This window comes from Zalophus californianus, chromosome 16 (assembly GCF_009762305.2).
Source record: "Zalophus californianus isolate mZalCal1 chromosome 16, mZalCal1.pri.v2, whole genome shotgun sequence".
In the NCBI taxonomy this organism is placed as follows: domain Eukaryota; kingdom Metazoa; phylum Chordata; class Mammalia; order Carnivora; family Otariidae; genus Zalophus; species Zalophus californianus.
The window spans coordinates 28,044,265-28,070,874 of NC_045610.1; the positions used below are offsets into that span (position 1 = coordinate 28,044,265).

A 26,610-nucleotide genomic window follows, 5' to 3' on the forward strand; every position below is an offset into this window, starting at 1 on the left:
ACCCAAGGGAGCACTGAAGTCACTCTGCCCTCCCACAGGCCCTTGAATGAACCTGCGTCATAACATCACAATACAGTGTGTTTGTACACTTGTCTTCTGGGCTTCTCTAAGGCAAAGATTCTATCTTACTTATTGTTGACTCCCCCATGGATCGTACAGTGCCTGGCACCAAGGAGGCCTTCAGTGTTGGTAGAATGAAGAGATGAAGGGATGCCTGGTTGGGCAAATGGGCAGACAGACAGACTCATGGGACTTGCTGAGACAGGGGTACAGACTCACTGAAGTGAGAACAACCTGGGCCCTGAACTTTTTTGAGGGCTGGTGGGGGGATGTGTGTAATTTTTCTCCCACACTAAACTTCGGTCACCACAAGACTAGTACTCCTTAAATTCTGGGAGCAAGAATGGCACTCTCATCTCAACACCGCCTGGCGGAAGATGTGTATTCACAAGGCTAGACTTCAAAGCAAGGTGGTGTGTGTGTTTGAGAACCCACTATGTTCAGGGGACTGCAGGAACACAGTGAGAATAAATAGCATGAAAGTGTCCTCAAAAAGTCACCGCGCTCTTAAATCCATCATCGGCATTGGCATCTTCAGAACGTCCTCATAAATTCAAAATGCCGTCTGGTTCCTCTGATGGTTCTTTCTGGAAGTCCTTTAGACTGCAGCAGCAGGAGAGAGGGAAGTATGGGCACCTCCCTCATACAAAATCCCCTTTCTTGCAGCATACACTGGGTTTCCACCACGTAGGAACCTCTAGCCCATAGCATTATCTAGGGCCAAATAAATCATACTTTGTTCTCACAGCACCCTGGGAAAATTAGATTCAAGTGGGCGTTTGAGTCACCTTGAATGACAAGCGAGTATACAGAAAGGCACTCCTGTCCCTCTGCAGAGGGGATCCTCTGGTCTGTCAGCACACATCGGGCCCCCTCGCCCCTGAGTCATTGCTCCACACCGACTGGGCTAGGGGCACAGGGTCCTGGACTGGCCCTGCCACACCCTCAGAGCAGAGGTGCTGGGCTGGCTCCTCGCCACTGCATCATTCCTGAGGACAGGACAAGCTCCCAGTAAGTGTGACGTTTAAGGCTGTTGGCCAAGCCTCATCCGCAAGTAGGGTCTTCTCCCTTCCCGTGCCCTGCTTCATCTCAGGTTGGGCCCAGGGCAGGGGCAAAGGGAGATATTGAGAGGAAAGGGGCAGCACCAAGTGAGAAGACCCAAGCCACGTGAGAGATGGGGATCTCAGGGGCACCCCGAGAAGGCAGGAGGCACTGGTAGCACCCAGAACTGCCCTGGGAGGGCATGGAGGGAAGGCAAGATTCTGAAGGTACTGACGTGGGCTCTTAGCCTGGGGCTTTGGAGCACGTGGAAGAAGTAGGAGGTGAGAGAGGCTGGGCCAATGTGAGGGTTGTTGGGGTGGCTTTGCAGCAGACTCTTCATGGAGGTCCCCCTTTTGGGCACCCCTCCTGCCCCCCACCTCCACGTATTCTTGGCCCTGGCACCCCTGAAACGACACCTGATGGTTACTAGCTTCCTGTGAGGCCATCAGATAAGAAGGCCCACTCCTTCATAGCACTATGAGACCTGCCTGGCCCTTGCCTGGAACAGTGGGCAAGTGCTTGGCTCCCACCACTTCCTGCTACCCCCTAGAGCCTCCCTAACCTCTCTTTCTCTCTCCCTCTCTCTGCAGTCCCACCCCCTGTACCTGTGCAATGCCAGTGATGATGACAATCTGGAGCCTGGATTCATCAGCATCGTCAAGCTGGAGAGTCCCCAGCGGGCCCCCCGCCCCTGCCTGTCCCTGGCCAGCAAGGTGGGTTCACACCTGACCCCCCCACACACTCTGAACTTCACCCAGATCCAGGCCACGAGAGGCCCCTTTGTTCTCTGTCCCCTTGTCGCCTAGCAGTGATGTGCCCAGTTCACTCAGGTTTTCCTAACTCATGATGGGTCTGAGAGGGGTGGAAATTCAGGCCCCCGTCCTTTCCCCACCAACCACTATCTACCAGCAGAACCTTCTGACTGTCATCTAGGGCATGCTCCCCGCCCCATAACCTTCCCCATCACCTGGAAGTTCCTAGACCCCTTCTCCTGCCCAGCATCAGAGCAAAAAGGGGTCAGCTGAAGGGCTTTTCCACCTCTCAGAAATATTAACTGAACATATGCAAGAATAGCAGAAACAGAAGCTGTTGCCCTATCTGTAAACAGTTCACATTCTTCCTCCAAGATGGCAAATGGGGGGCTCTTCATTTCCATGGGGCACAGCTGGCTGGGGCTGGCAACAGCTGCCCTCCCCCCGCCCCGCACCTGGGCTCTCCCCTTTGCCGTGCTCCTCCCTGGCCTGCTACCTCAGAGGCCCTGTGAACATGTGCATTTGTGATCCCTGCTCTAACGTTACTTACTGTTCTCTGTGCTCTGACTGTGGGCCAGGTGGGACAGATACTCTCGTTTACTTTGTGCAACAATCAGGAAAGCTAGACATTTTTATTCTCTATTTGACATGTGAGACAAGTGAGGGTCAGAAAACTGAAGTAACTGGGGCACCTGGCTGGCTCAGTCAGTGGAGCATGCAACTCTTGATCTCAGGGTTGTGAGTTCGAGCCCCACCTTGGGTGTAGAGATGACTAAAAGAATAAGGAAACTTAAAAAAAAAAAAGAAAGAAAGAAAGAAAAAACTAAGTAACTTGCAAGAGATGGCTAGGAAGGGGTGGAGCTGGGATTTGACCTAAGCCTTGTCTAGTTCCCAAACCTGGGCTTTTAATCTCCCTGCCCTGTTGCCTCCCATTCTGGCTGGGAACACTGAATGTATATGAGAAGATTCTCATGGTGACCTAAGCCAGAGTGTTGTTAGATTCTGTGCGGCAGACTCAGGTCGACGTGGGGCAAGGGGTCCAGCTCCCCAGTGTGGTAAAAGAGGAAGCTGACAGTCCCCAGCCCTAGCCGGTGCACCTGCTCATTGTGCTGAGGCCCAGATCCCCCTGGGGGTTTCCTGATCCTCCTGAGGTCTGCTTCCTGAGCCAGGAGTCCCAAGAAAACAGCCTGCGTTCTTCCGCGAGCCCACCAAGGGGGGCAGGGTTGTGGACGGGATTCTGGATGTGGCCCCACACGTGGGTGAAGAAATTCTTTTTTTTTTTTAAGATGTTATTTATTTATTCGACAGAGAGAGAGAGCGAGAGCAGGAACACAAGCAGGGGGAGTGGGAGAGGGAGAAGCAGGCTTCCCACGGAGCAGGGAGCCTGATGGGGGGCTCGATCCCAGGACCCTGGGATCATGACCCGAGCTGAAGGCAGACGCTTAACGACTGAGCCATCCAGGCGCCCCCTTTTATTTTTTTCCTTTAAAGATTTTATTTACGGGGCGCCTGGCTGGCTCAGTTGGTTAAGTGACTGCCTTCGGCCCAGGTCATGATCCTGGAGTCCCGGGATCGAGTCCCGCATCGGGCTTCCTGCTCAGCAGGGAGTCTGCTTCTCCCTCTGACCCTCTTCCCTCTCGTGCTTTCTATCTCTCATTCTCTCTCTCTCTCAAATAAATAAATAAAATCTTTAAAAAAAATAAAGATTTTATTTACTTATTTGACAGAGACAGACACAGCGAGAGAGGGAATACAAGCAGGGGGAGTGGGAGAGGGAGAAGCAGGCTTCCTGCCGAGCAGGGAGCCCCATGTGGGGTTTGATCCCAGGACTCCGGGATCATGACCTGAGCCGAAGGCAGACTCTTACTGACTGAGCCACCCAGGTGCCCTGTGGGTGAAGATACTCTGCCAGGCTGGCCGTGCTGATGCAGAAGGGGGCCACGTGGGGATGTGGGAAATGGGGGCCAGGACACACCTGGAAGAGGAAAGAGAATGGTTTCTATGCAAGACTGTGTGGGTCTTGGGGCACCTGGGTGACTCGTTAAGTGGCCGATTCTTGGTTTCAGCGCAGGTCATGTTCTTGGGGTGGTGAGATCAAGCCCCACGTGGAGCCCCCCCTTCATTGGGCTCCGTGCTCAGTGGGCTCCGTGCTCAGTGAGGAGTCTGCTTCAGGATTCTCTCTCCCTCTGCCCCCGCCAAAAAATAAATCTTAAAAAAAAAAAAGACTGTGTGGGTCCTTAATGGCAGAATTTTGAAGTTACCCTGCTTTTGGCTATTTCACTTCCCTTGCTTTACAGGATATGGGCAGATGTCATTCATTTATTCATTTGGTAGATGAGTGCCTAGTGTTTGGTAGTATGAGTGTGAGGGCAGAGAGTGTGCGTGCGTGCCTGTGTGTGTGAGATGCCGAGGTGGGGGCGGGGAGAGAGATGGAGGAAGAAGGGCTCAGAAAAGCTCTGCTGTTCTTCTAGAGCAGTGTATGATTCCCCATACCTGGGAACACCGGGCCACGGCAGGATGCCCTCCACGCGGGAGGTTTCCTTCTGGCCCTTGGAGGAGCACACTTCGGGGGGAGAAATAAGGCACGTGCCCAGAGGCTCGCAAGTCAAGGAGCAGATGGTCGGTGGTCTTTGAGGCACTTTACCATATTGCGCCTTTGTTTCCTCCGCCATAAAATGGGGCTTTTATTTTCTACCCCAGTGATCATTGTGAGGATAAAAATGATGTATGTCAAGTACCAGATAGTGCCTGAGCTAAAACCAACACAGAAACAAAAAACCATTAGGGGTTCAGAAGAAGTGCCTTGCCTGCTGCTCTGGGACTTGTTTTTCTTCCACAGCCTTTGCGGTCGCCACTCATGCTTCCTGCCCCCGCACGCGCTCCTCGGCTTCTTCATATGGGGCTTCTCCCTCGCCTCTGTGGGCGGGGCCTCTCCTCGCCTCTGTGGGCGGGGCTTCTCCTCGTCTCTGGGGGCGAGCTCGCCCTGGGAGTTCTACAACGGGTCAGGTGCAAGGCTTCCCTCAGGCCTCATCCTTTGACCTCACCGAGCAGCTCCTACCTGGGGTCTCCTGGCCCAAAGGAGGTTTGTGAAGGTAGTAATGGAGGTCTCTGATGGAGGCTACTTCAAAGATTTCATAAGTCTCACAAGTTTAGCTAAAATATTTGTTGCTTTTGGTTACAAGTTATCTCATAGGAAAATAAATTGTACATAATAAGTGCAGTTAGTTTGGTAAAACATTAAAAAGAAATATATGGCTGGGGTGCCTGGGTGGTTCAGTCGGTTAAACGTCTGCCTTTGGCTCAGGTCATGATCCAGGGTCCTTGGATCCAGTCCCGCATCAGGCTCCCTGCTCAGCGGGGAGTCTGCTTCTCCCTCTCCCTCTGCCCCTTCCCTGCTCATGCTCTCTCTCGCTCTCTATCTCAAATAAATAAATAAATAAAATCTTTAAAGATAATTAAAAAATAAAAAATATATGGCTTATGGGAGGCATAGGGGAAAGGTGGGTTTTAGCGATAAAAGCTTGAAAACTGCTGATTTCAATCAGCTCTGCTCAGGAATATCTATTAGTATTAGTGGTGTCATCACCATCAACAGAGCTTGGGTTCTTGAGCTGGTCAGCCCTGGGCCTGAAGCCTGGCATCTCCACTGCCCCTCAGTGTGACCTGGACATTTTAGCTCACCTCTCTGGGCCTCTTGTTTCCTCATCTGTAAAAGCGGAATAATAATGGGACTTACATCATAAAATAGTTATGAGGATTTAATGAGACAGTGCAGATAGAAGCTCTTAGCCCCATGCCAAGCACATAGGAATCACTCAATAAATGATCACAATTATTCTCATCATCATCCCATGCTTTTATAGTTAACAAGATTGGGTATTTTCTCTCATTGGCACCTCTCTTGATCTTCTCTGAAACCCTCACCATAATTTTTCTGGACTCTTCCATTCCTGTCTCTGCCCCCCATCCCCCAACCCCTGCCTATCTAGTCGTCCAAATTGGTTTCTGTTTCTCTATTAGCAACTCCACAGCCATCCTTGTGATTACCCAGGCCCTAAACACCTCATGCCTGGACTAGAGCGATGGCCTTCTACCTGGTGGAAGGAGCTGGCTCTGGAGGCAAGGCCCTGCCTCTCTTACCATAGAGACCACTACCTGGTAATCAGGCACTTGGAAGACTGAAGTCCTGAGTGGGAATCCTGCCTCCATTGCTTATCAGCTGTGTGTTGCTGGGCAAGTTGTTCAGTCTCTCTGAGCCTCGGTTTTCTCAACTCAAAACTGGATGGACTGTCTTACAGAGTTGTGAGGAGTAAATGAACTCATGTACCCAAAGCATGTAGTAATAGCTGATATGACAATAACTAATACTTAAGGGACACTAATTATGTACCAGGTACTATGATAAGGCTTTATGTGGTTTAATTTATATAGTCTGCAGAACAACCCCGTGAAGTAGGTCCCATTATTATCCCCAGTTTACAGAAAGGAAAACTGAGGCATACAGCAGTTAAGTGACACGCTCAAAGTCTCACAGCTAATAGTTGGTAGCAAATTCAGGACTCACACCTGAGCAGTCTGGGCAGAGTGGGTCTCAGTGTAGGTTATATCCCTTCTCCTTCCTCCTACCCTTGCTTTCGAGCCCAGGTGAAGTCCACCTCTACTACTGAATCTTTCCTGCCTGGCCCAGCCCAGCTAGCCCATTAGGGGCAGAACTCCCTCTCTTCTGGCACACTGCCAGGGTCTCTGTCTGCTCTACACACCAGGTTTTAGGGGAGGGGGAAACCAAGGCTCTTTCTTCACTCCACCCCCATCCTCAAACTCAGCTCACTTTTATTGTGTATTGAAGATTTGTGTCAGATCGTGTGTGTGTGTGTGTGTGTGTGTGTGTGTGTGTGTGTGTGTGTGGTAGGGGGAGTGGAGGGAAGGGCTTTCTGCAGTGAAGAAAGATTTGGGAACTATTGGCCTATTTCATTCATTTATACTCTAGAACGTTATCAACATTATGTTATGTATATGCCTTGTCTCTACAGCTAGATGATGAGTTGTTCTAGAGGGCCTGGCCTTCCCTGGCTTGGTGCCCTGGGCACAGTAGGTCCTCGGTCAGTCTTTGATGAGGAGAAGAGGACAGAGACTGCCACTGTGTCCGGAGAGGAAACCTACAGCCCACAGAGGAGAAGAGGGTCATGTACAGTTCCCGCAGTGTACTGATTCCGGTGGCTAGAAGCCATGGGCAGCCAGAAGAGGGCTGGCTGATTCTTTGCAGCTCCCAAAGAGATCTCTGCATTGTTTTTCTAGAGCCCAGTCTTCCCATGCAGAGGGCCCACCCACCCTCTCTACCTTCCAGATTCCAGTCTCCGAAGAAGTGCTTCTTTCCCTCTCTCCCAGTTCCTTGGGTGCAGATAGACTGGAGTGTGGGCTGCCATCTGGCCCCAAGTCTTGCTGTTTGATTCCTAGAACTCTGGACACAGGTACCCACTGCCTGAAAGTCCTGTTTGTTTCCCCTGTTGGCCAGTATGCTCTCTTTGATCTCTTTTACAACTTTGTAATTATGGGCTGTAATGGGCTGGGGTGTTTGAACATCAGGGTAATTACTTTCCACTGTTCCTAACCCAATCCTTCAAAGAGAGGGGGGCTGGGGAAAGTAAGAAAATCTCTGGAGAAGGAAGACTGTGCCCTTCCCTCATGCTCTTCCAGGCTGGGTTGGGTGTAGGGTCTCAATCTGGGCATGAGAAACATGAGGCCTTGGCAGCGTGCAAGATCCAGGAGTCAAATCTTTCACTACTGGGGTGACCTCCCCATGCCTTGGCCAAGTCCTAGACTGTGACATTAGCAGTGGGAGCCCCTCTCCTTGTCCTCTGGGGCTGCTCCTGTACCCTGGCTTGGGGGTTTCTGAAGCCTGGAGAGCTTCTCTTTGTCTGAGGTCCCCTAGTTGGGCTGGACTTCCTGGGAGTAAGCAGGCAGGAGGACACCGAAGGCCGAGACCTCTTAATTTCTTCAGCGATTCCATTCTGGAGTCCTGTGAACTTCCAGTCAGTTAGGTTGGCGAGCCTGGGCCTGGGCTGGGCCTGGGTGCTGCTCAGTGGTCCAGCCAGGCTCCTCAGCAACTCAGGGAGGGAGGAAGGGGGAAAGTCACCCTCCTGACCCCAAACAGGGCCTCACTAGAGTGTCTCCACCACCTTCCAGGGCTCCCCTGCCTGTAGGCTGTTCTGAGGGGCCCCCTGGTCCCTGCTGCCTCCTGGGGAGTGAGGAGCAGGAGCCAGGAGCCGCTCCCTGGGCCTGCCAGGCAGGAGACCTGCCCAGACAGGCTCTCCCCAGGGAAGGAAAGCAGAGATCAAAGGCCTGAGCGTGTAAGTAGGCTCCTCTGCTGCCACCGCTGCTGGCAGAGGGATTAACTCCTTCGGTGCTGCAGCCCAGCCCCAAAGACTCAGCAGGCCCCCAGGGTCACGAGGTCCCAGCCTGATACCCTTACAGGATGAGCCTGGGCTTTGGGGAGAAAGGCTGGCGAGTGGCGGTGCTGGGCAGGGCGGCCCGATGCCGAGGCAAGGTAGCATCTGTCTTGCTCCTTTGCCCTTATGCTTCCACCCAGCCCTTGCTCTTATCTCCCGTCTCTTACCCCACACCCAGAGCTGCTAGATTCCTGCCTTATTTCTCTTTTTGGCTCTGCTCTGCTCTGCCTGCCTGGCTAGATTCCGCCGCCCCGCGCCTGCTCTTGGAGCCTTGGCGAGCACGCACGCACGGTTGTGCCCTTGTGGGAACAGCCCCTCAGCTTCCTCCCCACTGAGTCTCCAGTGCCACCTCAGGGAGGGGGCGCAGGGACAGAACACTGGACAGGGACCCCTTAAGTCCTTGAATTGGAGCCAGGAAACGTGTTGACAAACTAGAGTGTGGCAGGGAGAGATACACCAAGGAACAGGCTGAGCCTGGGGCTCTGCCACGGAGACCTCGGGTGGCAGCAGGGTCCCAGGCCTCTGGGGGATGCCCTGCAGGCTCCTCTCGTCAGGCAGGGTTGGACCTTGGAAAGCCCAGCTCTATTCTGAAGGAGCTCTCCATCTGTCTTTTCTCCCCTTCTCCCTCTCTGTACTGGGGACTGGTCACCCTTCCCCACTCCCTGGGGGTGCTGGTCATTCCCTGCTTTCTGTTCTCACAGCTCTTGGTGAAGGCAGACCTGTGGTACTTTGAGGGCAGGGAGATGTCTTATTTGTCCTTAGCTCTAGAGTCTAGTCCACTACCTGACACCTACTAAGTCCTTGTTAAGGGTTTATTTGATTACAAAAGGAAGGATTGAATGTTGTTGTTGAAGGCAGTGGGAGCTGGGTGAGCTCAGGGCAGGACAGGGATCCTCGTCCCACTGCCTTCTGGCATGTGTCATAGAGGAGTGTGCAGAGATGCGGTGTGTGCAACGTCCTAAGAAGGGATAGACATGTGAGGGTTGGGTCAGGGCATGGGTGGGCTGTGTCCTCCCCTGACCCCAGCGGGACCTCTGCTGTGTGTCTCTGCAGGCCCGGATGGCGGGGGAGCGAGGAGCCAGCGCCGTCCTTTTTGACATCACAGAGGATCGAGCTGCTGCTGAGCAGGTACCCAGGGACATTGGGGTGTTTGAGGAGGGAGCTGGATGGAGGGAGATAAAGTCACCTGCGGAAAGACAAGTCAGGACACAGCAGCCCTTGCGGGCACTTTCTCTCCTGCAGCTGCAGCAGCCCCTGGGGCTGACTTGGCCGGTGGTGTTGATCTGGGGTAAGGATGCCGAGAAGCTGATGGAGTTTGTGTACAAGAACCGCAAGGCCCACGTCAGGATTGAGCTGAAGGAGCCCCCAACCTGGGTAAGCACGCCAGATCTCCAGACCCTGCCCTGGCACGCATCCTCACCGCCACTTCGTCCTGTGGCGACTCCCATCAAAAGCCCCTGGACTCCTGGAACCAAAGAGAATTTAGAAATCCTACAGTTCAACTTCATCCACCAGCTGTGTGCTTCTGGACAAGTTTCTTCCCCCTCCAGGCTTCATCTGCAGAATGAATAGATTGGGCCAGCTGAGTTGTAAAGTTGTTTTCAGCTCTGTGGTTTCATGGCACAGAGTAGCAGAGCCAGAATGAAACCCTGGGCCCCAGCCCCTGATGCCCTGGCTGCTGTCTCTCCACCAGCTAGAAGTCTCACCCAGCTGGTCCCGGGAGGCTCCCACTCTGCAGGGGAGTCCCTTTCCTCTTCCCCCAAGCACGCGGGTCTTCAGATAGTACCTCTGGCAGCTGACCTCAGGAGGACCCTCTCTTGTGAGTGCCTGTGGGCAGAGAGGGACCACCTAGCCCCACCTGCATGTTCCTCCCCACCTCGTCCCCTCTGCTGGAAGACTCAAGGGGACCTCCAGCTCTCTGTCTCCTCGGCACCTGAGTTTCTCCCAGAGTGGCCCAGCTCCTTCCAGAAGTATGACTCTTTGCATCTCCGCTCACCCCCGCAGCCAGATTACGATGTGTGGATCCTCCTGACAGTGGTGGGCACCATCTTTGTGGTCATCCTGGCTTCAGTGCTGCGTCTCCGGTGCCGCCCCCACCACAGCAGGCCGGTGAGCAGGGTGGGCTCCCTGGTGGAAGTGGGCATGTTCCTGGGTGTGGGCCGGTAAAGAGCAGGAAGGGAAAAGGGAGGAAAGAAGGTGCCCTTATGCTCTTGAAATCATTTACATCTAAATACCCTGGCATCTGACTTGTTGATCTCCAGCAGCCCCTCCACATAGGTTTGCCCATTCATTTATTTATTCAGCAAATAGCGAGAGCTCCTAGTATGGACCAGGCACGGTTCCCGGCGTTGGCGATAGCCCGGTGAACAAAAAGAAGATCCCATCCCTCAGGGAGCTTTCATTCTAATAGGAAGAGATAGACAATAAACAAAATAAATAAACGATGTAGTATTTTGGATGGTGGTACGTGCCAGAGAGAAAAATAAAATAGAAGAAGGAAGAGGGAATGTAAAGGGACAGGGTTAATTTGTAAAAACAAAGCCAGAGAAGGCTTCATTGTGAGGGTGGCATTTACAGGAGAGACCCTAAGTGGGTGAGGGGGTCGGATGTGCAGATATTTGGGGAGAGTGTGATCGGACAGAGAGCACAGAAGAGGCAAAGGCCTTGAGGCACAAGTGTGCCCAGTATGTCTGAGGAACAGCTAGGGGGCCATGTGCCCAGAATAGAGCGAGTGAGAGGGCAGAGCAGGAGGTGAGGACAGGAGTTTGCTGGACTGCTGAATCCATTGGCAGGACTGTGTTTTTTCACTCTGGTGAAGTGGGAGCTACTAGAAGGATTTTGAGCAGAAGTAGTACCATGATCTGACTTAAATTTTAAGGGGGGAGGATGGGTGTGTTGTTGGGTGGTTAATGGGATTAGAAATTCAGTTTGATGGGCCTATTGGATATCCAAGTTAAGATGTCAAGCAGGCAGTTGGATGAAAAACCTCTCCTGGGCCATCAAGGAAAGGAAAGCTTGATGGTATGGATGGGGGGTGGTGGGGTGGGAGGACTTGGCTGGCTTGGCCGAGCCACGTATGAGCTGCAAGGGGACAGACTCCTAGGGGTAGTCAATCAGCCATGTGATCTCACTGGGTGACTGGGAACCGAGTACAGACCGAGGTCCAGGGGTGAGGGGAGAGGAGTCCTTGCCCTATCCTGAGCCCCACCCCTCTTCCCAGGATCCCCTTCAGCAGCGAACAGCCTGGGCCATCAGCCAGCTGGCCACCAGGAGGTACCAGGCCAGCTGCAGGAGGGCTCGGGCTGAATGGCCAGACTCGAGTAGCAGCTGTAGCTCAGCCCCCGTGTGTGCCATTTGCCTGGAGGAGTTCTCTGAGGGCCAGGTAAGGCAGGCCTCGTGCTTGCCCTCCGTGACCGGGCTGGGGAGGGAAGCTGGAGCGTGGGAGGCCAGGTGAGGCACTGAAGGCCGCTGCACGTGCTCTGGTTGCATCTGTGTCCTGTGTATCTTGCGTGAGGCAGAGGGAGGGGACAGCCCTGAGGTCTGGCTCTTTTCCTGGTCTTCCAGGGAAAGAGAACTAGTCCTTGTTGAGTGTATACCGTGTGCCAGGCTCTGCAGTGGGTGCCGTAGAGGCATGATCTCATTTTAGCCTCATGACAATGCATGGTGGGGGTAGATTCAGTTTTTATCCTCATATTAGAGCAGAAAACTATCTGTTAAGGAACTTGCTCAAGGTTGTGCAGCTAGGTGGCAAAATCCATGCTTTCCTGACACCAAAGCTCTTACCGTTTCTATTCTACTATGTGGTATTTTACAAGAAGGTCATGGCAAGAAGGAGAGGTCTGGTTCTACTGCTGTAGCTACAGATAACTTTGGTTTGGATCCCCCTGTGTTCTGCAGGAGCTACGGGTCATTTCCTGCCTCCATGAGTTCCATCGTGTGTGTGTGGACCCCTGGCTACATCAGCATCGGACTTGCCCTCTCTGCATGTTCAACATCGTAGGTAGGAGGTGGGCCAAGCAGTCCCCTGTGTGCAGCCAGAGGGGTCTAGGACAAGGCTGCCCTCTGACGGAGGGTGTTGCCTTGAAGCTGAGGAGAAAGCAGGTCTGCCTTAATAGTTCTTTAGGCTGTGCACTGTTCAAGAGAGCCTCATATGAAGGGGGGCACCATTCACATCGTAGACTTCTTTATTACTTTAAAAATTGTTTGTATTTTCATGACAACTTTGTTGATCCTAAACCTAGATAGTTTGTGTATTTATAATTCTGGTTTTCTGGCAATAAAGTATCTTGTTCTAACAAAACCAGGATAGTAGGAGAATTTCCTAAAAGATGAAAGTGAAGTATCTTGAGGAAAGAGAGCCTTTTTCTAATTTACCCAGAGGTGCGCTACGGGCCAGTGGTGGCCCTGAGTGAAAGAGCCCCACATGGGCTGGTGGGAGGAGCAGGGATGGACATGCATAGTGGACTCCCAGGGAGAGAGACTGACTGGAAGGAACCGGGCATCCCAGGGCATAGGCAGATTAGGAGTGTAACTTGGTCCCCCAACTCTGACTGAACACGCAGGCTATGTGGGCTCAAATAGGTGTAGTGCTGCCACCTTCCACAGGTTTGTGGACTCAAACACCTATGCTTTTCGTTCTTTCTTCCAGAGGGAGATTCGTTTTCTCAATCCCTGGGACCCTCTCGATCTTACCAGGAACCAGGTCGGAGACTCCACCTCATTCGCCAGCATCCTGGCCATGCCCACTACCACCTACCTGCTGCCTACCTGTTGGGCCCTTCCCGGAGTGCAGTGGCCCGGCCCCCACGACCCGGTCCCTTCCTAACGTCCCACGAGCCAGGCGCAGCCCCCCGGCACCACCGCCTCCCCAGAGCTGCACATCCCAGGGCTCCGGGCGAGCAGCAGCACCTGGCAGTGGCCCAGCACCCCTATGCGCACGGCTGGGGGCTGAGCCACCTCCGAGGCACCTCACAGCACCCCTCTGCTTGCCCAGCACCCCCACGCCGGGCCAGGCCTCACGACAGCAGCGGTTCTGGAGAAAGCTATCGCACAGAACGCAGTGGCTACATGGCAGATGGGCCCGCCAGTGACTCCAGTTCGGGGCCCTGTCACGGCTCCTCAAGTGACTCAGTGGTCAACTGCACGGACATCAGTCTGCAGGGCATCCACGGCAGCAGCTCTACCTTCCGCAGCTCCCTGAGCAGTGACTTTGACCCCTTGGTATACTGCAGCCCGGAAGGGGAGCCCCGGGGGGAGGAGACTCAGCCTAGTGTGACCTCTCGGCCCCGGTCTTTGGACTCAGTGGTGCCCACAGGGGAAAGCCAGGTTTCCAGCCACATCCACTACCACCGCCACCGGCACCACCACTACAAAAAACGCTTCCAGTGGCATGGCCGGAAGCCTGGCCCAGAAACTGGGGTCTCCCAGGCCAGGCCTGCCATTCCTCGGACACAGCCCCAGCCAGAGCTGCCTTCCCCTGATCAGCAAGCTGCCAGATCCAACCCAACTGCCCCTTCAGGGCAGCTCCCCAACCCACAATGGCCCAGGGCCCTCGTGGAGGCAGCCCTAGGTCCAGCTGATGCCACCAACCCCAGTCCCAACAGCCTCTTCCATTTGCAGAAATCCAGCCTCCCTGTTCGACACCCACAAAGGAAAAGGCGGGGGGGCCTCTCAGAGCTCACCCCAGCCTCTCGGCCCCAGGACTTGACTGCACACCCAGCTTGCCAGATTTTTCCCCACTACAGTACCAGCTTGGCATACCCTTGGTCCCCGGAGGCCCACCCATTGATCTTTGGACCTCCAGGCCTGGACAGGAGGCTGCTACCAGAAAGCCCAGGCCCTTGTTACTCAAGTTCACAGCCGGTGTGGCTGTGTCTGACTCCACGCCAGTCCCTCGGACCACACCCACCTGGAGAGGGGCCTTCCGAACGGAGATCTGGCACCCCAGAGGGCAGGCCATGCCCTTACCCACACTGCCAGGTGCCACCAGCGCAGCCTGGTGAGTTTTCAGGGGGAGAGGGTGTGATGAGGAGAGGATACTGGAGGTAATTGCAGCCTGGGGGAAGTCAGCTAACAAGGGGTTGACAGAAGCTGTGAAGGGGGCAGTGGGGCAGTGGGGTAGCATTCAAAATATTGAACAACGGGCATAGCATAGGATGCTGCCTGAAGTGCTGTGACTCTGCCCGCTGATAGTCCTTTAGTTGCCAGACCAGAGGGAGCTCTCAGGGGAAGCACCCGTGTGGATGAAACATCAGAAAGCACCTAGGTGGTTTGAGGCAGCAGCTCCAATGTAAGTGTTTCAGTATTGTAATAATTAGTAAAGCTGTGCACACAGTTATCAGCTCTAGAGATTTATTTATTTATTTATTTGAGAGAGAGAGAGAGAGAGAGAGAGAGAGAGTGGGGAGGGGCAGAGGGAGAGAATCTTCAAGCAGACTCCCTGCTGAGCGCAGTCTGACGTGGGGCTCAGTCCCACGACCCCAAGATCATGACCTGAGCCAAAGCCAAGAGTCAGGTGCTTCACTGAGTGAGCCACCCAGGTGTCCCCAATTATCAGCTTTAAATACAAAGAAGGCCAACAAGTGTTCCTTGCTCTTGAGGAGAGCACGGAGAAGTAATTACTGATAGCTATAATTCTGGGCAATATGAGGTCTTGTAGGAGAAATAATTGCAGATATCCATAACACTAGGCCATATGAGAAGAGCTATGTAAATGATTAGAAAGAAAGAGAAAAAAAAAGAAAAGAAAAGAAAAAAAAGATCATGGGTGCTTCCCAGCATCCCTGTGGGTCCTTAGGGTTTCTCCTCTTCCTCTGAGGTAAAAGAACAACTAAGGCTTTCCTTCTAAGCACCGATGTTAATAAGACCAGCCTCATTTTCCTGGGGCCTCAGTGCATCCCTGATAATTGTACTACAACCAATTGTGATAATGTAAACCCTCAGTTTTACCTGGGTGTTTCTTTGCTCAAATGCTCCTCTTCCTCCTCCAGAGCACCCCTCCCCATTTTCCCCATCTTCTCCCATGGTGTGGATGACAAAGCTCTTTGCCTACAGCTATCACTAGGCACTCCAAAAGGGAACCCAAATGTCCTGAAATATAAGACCTCATGGTCTAGGAACCCTACAGTCAAGACCTAGAGCTGTTATCATTCATTCATTCACTCCTTCCCTCCTTTTTTCTTCCTGCATTGGATGCTTACTATGGGCTAGGTTCCAGGCTAGCCTCTGAGGACATGGAACTTGTCAACCAGGAGATCCAGGTCTGTGGGGTCACAGGCATGTACACAGTTACAGTAGAGAAAATCATGGCTTCCATGGAGCCATGCAAAGCAAGCTTTGGCCATGTGTTTGACGATCCATTCGGACCCTGTCACGTGTGTGCTTCCAGGGCTGCTGGAGCCAGACCCCCACCTCTCCCGTACTTAGAACTGCTTTCGACACCTCCCTCTTCCCTGCTCCTCAAATCCAGTCAGTGCCAGTTTCTGTTAACTCTGTCCCTGAGAGCTTTTTTACCTTCTCCTTCAGAACTGATGGCCCCTGCCCACGTCTTAGATGCAGCCTAAAGATCAAGGCAGGAGCCTCCTAGCTCTTCCCTCCCCTCTTAACAGGGCCATGAAGGGGGGGCCCTGCACATACAGTGACCCTGCTCGCCTGCTGCTGCCAGGCTCATCTTGCTCAGATAAGCTGTCCAGAAATTTCCACATGTTCTGTTTTCTCCACAGTAAAGAAAAACTGAGGCTGGTTTGGCCTTCAAGGCTCTAGCACCAGCTAGCCCCCATCTGCCGTCCCCATTTTATTTTTCACTCTTCCCCTTCCCTTCCCCTGCCCCATGCTTTAGCCAAACCTAGTAAACACTTCTTGCAGTCCTTATAACCCAGACTATTCTGCTGTCTTCCTATTCCCATAAATCCAGTTCTTATCTATTTCTGCAGGACCAGCTCATTTATCTTCACTTTCAGGAAGCCCTTCCTGATTGCTCCACTTGAACATGATCTGTCCCCTTTCCGGGAAAGGTCTTATGATCCAGGCCTGTCCCACTGCATAATTTCCCTTTGTATGCACACCTTCTTTCCTGCAAGATTATCAGGTCCCTGCTTATTCTTCTATTTGGCACATGATAACAGGCCGGATTCACAAGTGCTTAATAAGTATTTATTGGGTTAATGAGCGAATAGTAAGTATTTGTAACACTGGTTGCTATATATGTTTCTCTTTCTTTAGCTTTTTTGTTTTTCTCTCCCCCGTGTCCCACCTGGGGCCCCTCCCAGCTTTCAGGCTAATTGCCCCTTCTGGACACATTCCCTGCTCCTCCCTCTCTGTGGTTCTCTCCCAGCCATACTGTTTTGCAGGTGGGACAGGAAGGCGGCTGGCCTGACCCTCAGTGACCTCTTTCCTCCCCTTTCTCTAAATGCAGGCTCAGAGGAGGAGATTGAGGAGCTGTGTGAACAGGCTGTGTGAGATGCTCAGACCTAGCTCCAACCAAGAGCGTGCTCCGGATGACTCGGGCCCTACCTGGCACAGAGTCCTGCTCCTGAGAGAAGAAAGGACCTCAGAAAACAGCCCTCTTTTTTTGCCAGACTTCCTGGAACCTCCAGAAGAGGAGTGGTGACGGTGGGTGGCAGGTGTTCCCTGCTCCCAGCTCTGGACCTTGTGTGCAGAATGCATCTGCAGTGCGGCAAAGTCTGTGTCCAGCCAGGCAACCAGCTACTACCTATGTGGGCTGGCTCCCTTAAAGGCTGTTTTTTGAGAACAGGAAGCTAGATATGGGTAGATAAGTGTTATAAAGGTGCTGCTCCTTTCCCCAGGCCCGGCAGGCCTTCCTCATCCCAAGTCTCATGTACATACCTGCCAGTGGGTCCTTCTTACCTCCTTTCTTGGGTGAGTCCTGCACACCAGCTTTGACTCCTCGGTAAAGCTGCTGCATCAGCAGCAACCCCAGCTTTTATCATTTCCCTTCTTTGCAAAAGGATCAGGAACATAGGTGAGCCCTGAACCCTAAAAAGGGAGGCTCCGCAGCTTCTCCAGGCAGTACCTGCCCTGGTGCATAAGGGAGAATGTTTTTCCCTTCTTGTCCTTAATTGTCAGATCCACTATATTAAGTCAGAGGGGAGGCTCTGGGAAGCCAGGGTGTGGAGTTCTGTCCCTAAAGTGGTACTGCACCCTGAAGAACCTGGGATGAAGCCTCTGACTTTCAAACTCCCTTGTCACTCCAGCAGCCCCAATTCCTCTGGGGGTTGGGGGGTAGTGGGGAGGGAATAAATTCTTTCCTGGAGATTACCTATCTCAAAGCCCCAAAGTAGGTGGAAAGAAGAGGATTTCTGCTGGACTGCATCTAGAAGAGGGAGGATGGAACGAAGATAGAAAAGACAGAATTACAGCTGACCAAGGACAACAACAAATTCTTCTCTGGGAGTTTTCCCAGAGCAGGGATGAGGAACAGGGGAAAACAAAGGAAAAGCAAAGTGGGACATTTGGGTTTAGATGGCTCCAAGGCCCAGCTTCCCATGATAAGCCATACAGGCCAGGGACACCCAGGAAGGTGTGCATGCAAGAGGTTGTGCATGCAGGACATCTGGCCCGGGTAGCTGGTACCCGAGTGGGCAAGGGCCGAGGAGCCTCCTGAGGGTAACATTCACCCCAGGGCAGCTGGACTATTGCCGGCTCCTCAGGCATTATCCCATTTGGAATGTGAATGTGGGAGCTAAGTGGGCACAGGACCCTACCTGGGAAACTTCTTCCCTTAAAGTCAGTGGGGAACTAGCACCTAGGCACCCACATGGGTATTTATATCTGAACCAGACAGAAAGACGCTTGAATCAGGCACTATGTTGAGAAATGTATTTATTTGCTAATATATTTATCCATAAATGCAGTCTGGTCTCGTGGTTTTGTTCTGTCATGACGGTCACTCAGGGTAACAGCTTCATCTTCTACGTTGACAGAAGTAAATTATTTCTGATATCAGAAGTTAGGCTCTGATTTATGAAAGGATAGGACAGAGTGGTGGGCTAGGCAACAAGAATTGGTTTGTAAGCCCCTAAAAGCATGGTTTAGTGAGATCAGGGAAGGGGGAAAGCATGACTGGATTCTGTGGTCCAGTCTTTATCTGTATTATTCTACCTTTTACTTCACACTCTTATTTGTGATGCTTCGGTGACTTTTTGACCTTTGGTAAATACTCTATGCCTCACTTTTTCCACCCATAAAATAGGCCTATTTCACAGAGTTGTTGCAGGGCTCCCCTGAGATAAGAGTGAAAGCATGTTTGGTGGTGGAAAGTATCCAGTGCTGGAGAACATTCTAACCCCAGTCACAGAGCCCATCTGAACACAGCATGGCATGGGCACAAGAAGCAGGCCCCCCCTTGAAGAAGCTCTGTTTCAGTTGGGAGGCCTGGTTGGGAGGATAGAACAGCAGGGCCTGAAACTATTTATATCCCAGAGCTCCAATTCTGATAAACACAAATGACTGTGCTCTGCCTACTCGTGCGACTACTGTGAGGATCAAGAGCTGGTGCTAAGTTGGTATGAATTCCACAGAGCCTGGGGCAGTCTTTGCTCCCATCCTCACAAAGCACATTTTCCCTTCTGCTTCTCCACGAAAGATTTCGTAGGGGTGGTCATTGTCCGTTGCCCAGTTTTGAACCACAGAGCAAAGGAGCATCTAGTTTTCTATAAGGTGAAATTAAAAAAAAAAAAGACACACTCTCCTATCCCCTACAGATGTTCTCAAGTAAAGGAACTGTCTAAATGCTAAACGCTGCACAAAGCCTAAATAATCAGCTGGAACAAGGAAAGTACGTAAAGAGTTTTAAAAAATAATTAAATATGCCTGTTACGCGCCACCGGCCCACAAGCCCGCATTCCGGCGGACGGCAAATGGAAACCCTATCCTGCTCTCAGGAAGAAAGGGGCTGTCCGTGATTTCTTTCCCTCTCGGCAGAGATAACCCAGAGGGAGACAGTGGACCCTCTGGCCCTGCGCTTTTAAAACGGCAAGACAAAAAAGAATCTCGGCTGGCATGTGGGATCCTCCTAAGAGGACCGGCCACCAGCGGCCAGCCGCCTACATCAAACGGCCCGCCCGGCCGGGCTTCCGGCTCCGGCCGCGGCGCGTTCTCGCGCAGGCGCCAGCCGCACCGCCCCTCCCCCACGGGCCCTGCCCACAGGCCCAACGGCCGCCACGGCCTCGCCCTCGCGCCAGCCCAGGTGGCGGGTGCGCGCGCCGGCCCAGGTGACTCCCGGCCGGCCCCGCCTCCAGGCGGGAGAAACCATCTCCTTAGGCGGGGGGGGGGGGGAGGGGGAGGGCTGGGCCCTGCGGCTTCCCACACCGGAAGAGGAAGTCCTAGACACCGGAAGTGGAAGGCGTTCTGGGTAATTCGCTGTTTACTTCCTGCGGCTGAGGAATCTGTGGCCCAGTCCTTTGCTGTTCTTTTGTCGGAGAGGATGGCCCTGGAGACGGTGCCGAAGGACCTGCGGCATCTGCGGGCTTGTTTGCTGTGTTCGTTGGTCAAGGTGTCCTTCGGGGGGCTGGTTGTAGGGGCGATGGGGGAATCCAGGTGGGGGAAAAGGTGGAACGGGGCTGGGAGATAGCGAAGAGAAAATTAAGGTCCAGGATCCCGGGTTTGGCAAGGGGTGTGGGAAGCTGCTGGGGACCATTGTTTAAGTCTGTAGGAACGCAGGCAGTCTTTACATGCCTTTGAATCCTCAGCTAGCACAGGCCTGATCCTTAACAGACGTTCAGCGAACTTCTGTTGAAGCTGAAGGCCACTGGGAGTCAGATGAGGGTGGTGATCTGCAGCTGAGGGGGAGTAGTCGGAGAGGATGCCTGGCCCCGAGGAGACTAGGGAGAGGACTAGGTAAAACGCAGTTAGGAACAAGAGAGGGAGGACTGTGAGGGGGGGTGGAACTTTAGGAATGGAGCTGTGGGAGTGGGGCGTGGGGAACCTGATGAGACAGAGCCAGCATGGGGGGGGAGCCTTCTACTTGACTAGGTAGAAGTATGGAGAGAGCTAGTTATTCTTTTGGCCTTGTTTACACTCACCCCTACCCCCCCCCTTTGTCCCCCCTCCCAGACTATAGACCAGTTTGAATATGATGGTTGTGACAATTGTGATGCATACCTTCAGATGAAGGGTAACCGGGAGATGGTATATGACTGCACCAGCTCTTCCTTTGACGGGTAAGCCCCTTTAGATTCCTTCATTCACTTTCCCGTTACTCCCACCCCACGCCACCCCACCTAGTAAATGCGAGGTAGACCATGATCCTGGTTGTTCTCAGTTATTTTGAGACACACTAGTCCTGTGCTGTCTAGTACAGTAGCCACTGGCCATGCCTGGCATTGAGCACTTGAAATGTGGCTAGTCCAAACAGAGTTATACTCTAACTATAAAATATACACTAGATTGACAAGATTTAGAACAGGAAAAAGAATGTAAAATATTTTAATTTTTTAAATATTAATTATACCCAGATGATAATTCTTTGGGTAGACTGAGTTAAATGAATATGTTATTGAAATTAATTTCACCCTTTTGTCTTTACTCATAAACGTGGCTACTAGAAAATTTTAAATGACTTGTGTGGTTTTTATTTATTTTATTTCTGCTGGACAGTTCTTCATTAGACTGTCAGCTCATTAACGGTAGGGACTGTGTTTATCTTGTGCACACTGGTTTGGCACAGGGCCTGGAAGGTGGCAGAGGGCTAAGAAATGTTTGTTAAATGCATGAAGATCCTTTCTGAAAGTGAAGGTAAGGTAAGGTACAGTAATGGTAAATTATTACCTGAAAGCTGATGCTGTTAGATATGTCTGAGAGACCCCATAAGAAAAGTTTTCCCTTGGTGAGATTGTCCAGTGGGGAGAAGGAGAAATGAGAGTAACATAAGTGACCAGATCTCAGTTTTTTTTCCCCAATGTAGGAGCCAGAGGGTAGTATTCTTTGGGGGTTAAGGAGATACTGTGTCTTTTGGCCTCTAGGCCAGTTAAGGATTTACACACAGAGGTGCCTGGGTGGCTTAGTCAGTTAAGTGTCCGATTCTTGATTTCAGTTCAGGTCATGATCTCAGTGTAGTGAGACTGAGCCCCACGTTGGGCTCCACGCTCAGCAGGAAGTCTCCTTGAGATTCTCTCCCTCTCCCTCTCCCCCTCCCCCTGCACGCTCTTTCTCTCTCTCAAATAAATAAATCTTTTTTTAAAAAGATTTACACACAAACTGGGCTCAAACCCAGTACTTAGTAAGCTTCCTTCAAGGTGAGGCCACCTCCATCCATTCCTTCTTTGACTTCCTTTAAGGAAGAATGAAGGCTTGGGCAAAAAAGATGTTGCCATGGAACCTTACTTCCTACACATGCATGTGCACAGTCAGATACTCCAGTCCCTTTGTTGATTTGTTAGCATGGTAACAAAATGGCTGACGAATAAAGGGACTCCCATCTATGGTAAACGACTGTGTTGGCTGCTGTCAGGGATGTCAAGAGTTACACAGTGATGTACTTACTAGTAAGAGACACAGTATAAAGTTTTGCATATTAGAGTTTTAAAAAAAATTGTGGCAAAATATGTGTGACAGAAAATTAACTTTTTAAAAAAATTTTTATTTATTTGAGAGACAGAGCACAAGCAGGGCAGAGGGAGAAGGAGAAGCACACTCTCCACTGAGCAGGGAGCCTGACATGGGGCTCGATCCCAGGACCCTGGGATCATGACCTTAGCCAAAGGCAGACACTTAACTGAGCCACTCAGGCTCCCCTGAAAATTTACCATTTTTAAGTGTAGAATTCAGTGGTATTTAGTATATTCACATTGTGCAGCTGTCACTACAGTCCATCTCCAGGACTCTTTTCATCTTATTTTCCCCTCCCCACTGCCCCTGGCAACTACCATTCTACTTTCTTTCTGTATGAATTTCTTGTGGTTTTTGTTTTGTTTCGTTTAAGATTTTATTTATTTATTTGACAGAGAGAGAGCAAGAGAGCACAAGCGGCAGGAGTGGCAGAGGGAGAGGGAGAAGCTGAGGAGGGGGCCCAACATGGGGCTGGATCCTAGGACCTTGGGATCATGACCTGAGTCAAAGGCAGATGCTTAACCGACTGAGCCACCTGGCACCCAGGCGCCCCTCTTGCTGTATGAATTTGAAGTGTACTATAAGTGCTTCATATAAGTGGAATCAAACAATATTTGTCGTTTTGTGCCTGGGTCATTTAATTTACCATCATGTCTTCAAGGTTTATCCATATTGTCGCATGCGTCCATATTTTTCTTTTAAGCTGAATAATCATTTATCCACTCATCTGTCGATAGACTCTTGGGTTACTTCTATCTTTTGGCTGTTAGGAATAATGCTGCTATGAACACAGGTTTACCAATATCTGATCAAGTCCCTGATTTCACTTCTTCAGGGTATATATCCAGAAGTGGAATTGCTGAGTCATTCTGTTTAATATTTAGGGGAACTGCCATACTGTTTTTTCGTAGCGGCGGCACTGTTTTCTGTTCCCACCGGCAGTATACAGGGGTTGCAGTTTCTCCACACCCCTGCCAGCGCTTGTTATTTTTTGTTTTATGTTTTGTTTTGGTTTTGATAGTAGCTACGCTATTGGACATGAGGTGGCATTATTTTGGTTTTGATCACCTTTCCCTAATGATTAGTGATGTTAAGCATCTTTTCATGTGCTTATTGGCCATTTGTGTATCTTCTTCGGGAAAATGTCTGTTTTTAAATCCTTTGCCCACTTTCGAAGTGGGTTATTTGACTTTGTGTTGTTGAGTTCTAAGAGTTATTTGTGTATTCTGGTGGATATTAGATTTGGGAGAATGGGTATATCAAGGGCTAAAGGAGACCAGAGGAGGGCCAGATGAGCTCAGCTAGAAGCAGAGGAGATACCATGTGAATCAGGCTCTGAAAGAAAGAAGTACAGGATTTTTGAGGCGGTTGAGAGAGCATTTTAGAAAAAACATTCTAAACAAGGAAATGACTTGAGCAGAGTCATGGGGTGGGAAGACCAGGCGATGTCTGGAGGATGGTAGGGATTCTGTTGAGGTTAAATCATAAGGTTGGGTGACAGGCACTGTAAGGCTAGAAAGATTGCTTGTGAAGAACAGAAGAGACCATACTGTTGGTCCAGACAACAGCCTGTGTGTGTATGCCTGCCCCCAGTCAGTCTGCCAGGCCAGGGCAGGGGTTCCCCTGCTTAACCACCAGGGAGGGTGGGGGCAGTTCCACTCCCAGCAGATGGCTGAGAATGTAGGATTTGGATGGGGAGGGAGGCTCCCCAAGTAAGAATCCCAGATTGTTGCCAAGAGAAGAGGGAGTGGTTACTGACAAAAGTTGGTGTCTGGGACAGACCTGTCACGGCAGGCAGGCAAGCATTTGATTGAATGAATGATAGAAATGACCTCTGTCGCTTCTGAAAGTTCCTGACGTTGACCTGTCAAGCTTGAGGGGCAGCCTTCTAGCCCTCATGCGGCCTTTCTGTTGCCCGTGCTCTGGGATCAGAGCTCTCTTGGGAAGAACTATTAAGATATAAGTAAGGACAGCTAATGCTTATGTAGCTAGCACTTACTCTGCGCCAGGTGTTTGGCATGTATTAGCTCCGTATTTGAGTTTCATTGCACACAATTCTGAGGGAGATGTCCATACGTGTGTTAGGCTGTACAGCTCATCAGAGGCAGACCTTGGCCAAGTCTAACTTACTTCTGGTAGGAGGACCCATGGTTTTCCTTCACCCTCCTCCTCCTCCTTTGCACTAGGGCCCAGCCCCCTAGTGGTCGTGTTGCTTGTAATTAGTAACACTGGCCATCTACTTTTAAAGCTGTCTTGTTTCCCAGAGAATCTGGGCTAAGGATGTTTTTTGAGCCAGATGAGCTAGTCCTTTGGGAATGGTAACTGACCTGTGTTTGGCGGGCAAAGAACCTTTGTCGGGACTAAGTTTGGGTCAGCCCCTTCTCAGCATTAGTAGTCCGTTTCCCCTGCTTTCTAGTGGAGACTCAATACTTGGCTTTTTCCTGTGTTTCCTCTCCCAGAACTATTTTGCTGGCTGAAAGCAGAGTAAAGTGGGCATTTTCCTCCATCTCTCTCTTCTCTAGTAGGGGAGGCTCAGGTTGACTCTCTGTTTCTTTTCCCTTCCCAGAATCATTGCGATGATGAGTCCAGAGGACAGCTGGGTCTCCAAGTGGCAGCGAGTCAGTAAGTATCTCCCTTTATCTTTGTCCTGGCTGAGTTGTGTTGTTGCTGTTCCTCAGGTCTAGTGGGGGCGTCTTAGATCAGAGGGTAAGTGGCCGCAGAGTGAAACAGATGGGGTTGTAGGAAACACGAGGAAAGTATCCTGTGCCCTGTCGTTTGACACCAGAGCCAAAGAAGTGACTGTTCTTGTCTTGGAGTTGCAGCATTCCTTTCATTTTTAGCTTAAACCTCCCTTTGGTCTTTACGCTTAACTTACTCTCACTGCCGTCTCTCTTCTCTCGTAGGTAACTTTAAGCCGGGTGTGTATGCAGTGTCAGTCACTGGTCGCCTTCCCCAAGGTAATAATCGTCATAGTAGTGGCCAATGTTCACTTAACTGCGCCAAGCTCTCCGGAAGTCCTTTGTGGGACTGCACGCTGGTCTTCACAGCTCTGAGGGAACTGAGGCATAGAGAGGTTCAATAACTTGCCCAAGGTCATCCTTTGGGAACGGTAACTGACCTGCACTCTAGAGGAGCTAGAATTTGAACCCAGGCATTTTGACCCCAGAACCCTTGGTTTTAGCGACTACGACACGTAGTCTTTTCCTTCTTGTTCTTACCAAGTCGTTAGCAGACGTGTGCCTGGATCTTCAGCGGTAACAAGCCAACCAAGCAGGACTGTAGATGAGCTGTGTAGGAACTCCAGTTTGCTCAGGAACACCTTCCTTCCTCCCTCCCTTTCCCGTCCCCACCAAAGTGGTAGTAGAGAGACCTTTCTTAACTTCTGGGATCTTCCTCCCTTACAGAGCTGTTTCTTGTCCTTCTGCAGGAATTGTGCGAGAGCTGAAAAGTCGAGGAGTGGCCTACAAATCCAGAGACACGGCTATAAAGACCTAGCAAGATGCATGGCTGCCATTGTCTCTCCTCCCCACCTCCTGCATCTGCTTATTTTTTGTTACGGAACTAAATGGACAGAACCTAAGATACTCCCCACCCTCCAACTCTGAGACTCAGCGGACTATTGAGAGACCACAGCGTGTCCCTGAGCCATTTTACCTTTGGACTGCTGCTGGGGGCAGGGGTGAGGGGGTTTGGGCTGGTTTGGGCTGGTGCATTAACAGAGACTGAATTGAATGGGGGGTAGGAGACCCAGTCTGTGCCCTTGCCCATGGGTAGGACTCTGGGTCAAATGCCAAATAAACATGAACCCCTAGGAAAGTTCTTAAGCCCATGACAGATGCCTTGACTCCTTTCTACCTGGGCGCAGGAAGAACTCACTTAACCCTGTAAGCACTTTCCCAGAGCAGTAGAGGCCCTCCTGCTCCCCGTTACCCATCTTTCAGCCTTCCGGGGTTGCAGCCTTTCCAGTGTGCTTCCTTGGGTCTTGTTGGAAGGTCTGCTGTCCTGAGTCTAGGCAGGCCCATCAAGCTGGTAGTCTTGGTGTCTGGGGCTTGCAGACTTGCTCTAGACCTGGCACAGCAAGTGTCTTGAAAGAAAGCCTGAGGCTTCTCAGTATTCTTTGCCTGTTGACCATATTTAATACTCTCTCCCCCCCCTTTTTTTCCTTCTTTTTACTGCTCTTCCTCTATCTTAGGCCAGTCAGTGGTATCCATGACCCTCGCTCACCCACCTACACACCTTATGCTGCATTTCCTCTAACTGGAGACCCTCAGGTGGCTGCTGGGCCATCGTCTGGTTAGTGAATGCCTTTGTAGGAGTTGGGCTCCTCCTTTCCCCCTCTGGCCTAGTAGGAGGTTTTGATACCAGGTTATTGGTCAAGGTGAGTTATTTGTTTTAGAATGAAAAATTTACCAGAAATTCTTTCTTACTTAAATCTCCACAAAGAATCCTATTAATATCCCTATATTGATTTCCTAGGTTTCTTGTTCTCCATCTGTAAAACAATGATAACACTGCTTGTTTACTTTAGTATTGATAAAAACGAAGCAATGTGAAAATTCTAGAACTTAGGTTTTATGAAAAGTAAAATTCATTTACTCTTTTTTATTAGCTATTCTTTAATACATACAGTATGTGCACAGTTTAACCAAATAGTGGGAGAAATGCTCAGAATCACCACTGCAGAATGAGCTCATGACTCAGCAGAGGTGTCTGTACTAGGGCTTTGTGTCTCTTAGCCACCTGGT

The 26,610-nt window shown here is 51.2% G+C and overlaps 2 protein-coding genes across 4 annotated transcripts in view; both read left to right on the top strand.

Moving 5' to 3' along the window:
• Positions 1-19,436, top strand: part of RNF43 (ring finger protein 43) — a 66,650-nt gene extending 47,214 nt beyond the window's left edge. For all 3 annotated transcript variants that reach the window (XM_027568585.2, XM_027568586.2, XM_027568587.2), the window contains 8 exons: positions 1,692-1,814; positions 9,353-9,427; positions 9,542-9,673; positions 10,304-10,408; positions 11,520-11,681; positions 12,197-12,299; positions 12,948-14,297; positions 16,713-19,436. In XM_027568585.2, the coding sequence (XP_027424386.1) occupies positions 1,692-1,814; positions 9,353-9,427; positions 9,542-9,673; positions 10,304-10,408; positions 11,520-11,681; positions 12,197-12,299; positions 12,948-14,297; positions 16,713-16,756 (2,094 nt within the window). In that variant the 3' untranslated portion in view covers positions 16,757-19,436. The remainder of the gene's footprint in view (positions 1-1,691; positions 1,815-9,352; positions 9,428-9,541; positions 9,674-10,303; positions 10,409-11,519; positions 11,682-12,196; positions 12,300-12,947; positions 14,298-16,712) is intronic.
• A 226-nt stretch (positions 19,437-19,662) lies between these two features.
• SUPT4H1 (SPT4 homolog, DSIF elongation factor subunit) lies at positions 19,663-25,697 on the top strand. The gene is made up of 5 exons (XM_027568470.1): positions 19,663-19,811; positions 20,372-20,478; positions 24,432-24,487; positions 24,769-24,822; positions 25,293-25,697. The coding sequence occupies exons 1-5, from the start codon at positions 19,743-19,745 to the stop codon at positions 25,358-25,360; spliced, it is 354 nt and encodes a 117-aa protein (XP_027424271.1). The 5' UTR covers positions 19,663-19,742; the 3' UTR covers positions 25,361-25,697.
• The last annotated feature ends 913 nt before the right edge of the window (positions 25,698-26,610 follow it).

Bases quoted from the DNA above. Each gene is read 5' to 3' on its own strand.
- SUPT4H1 (XM_027568470.1), top strand. From the start codon at position 19,743: ATGGCCCTGGAGACGGTGCCGAAGGACCTGCGGCATCTGCGGGCTTGT. The intron at 19,812-20,371 runs GTGTCCTTCGGG...CCCCCCTCCCAG, and splicing joins TGCTGTGTTCGTTGGTCAAG to ACTATAGACCAGTTTGAATA. The intron at 24,823-25,292 runs GTAATAATCGTC...GTCCTTCTGCAG, and splicing joins CACTGGTCGCCTTCCCCAAG to GAATTGTGCGAGAGCTGAAA.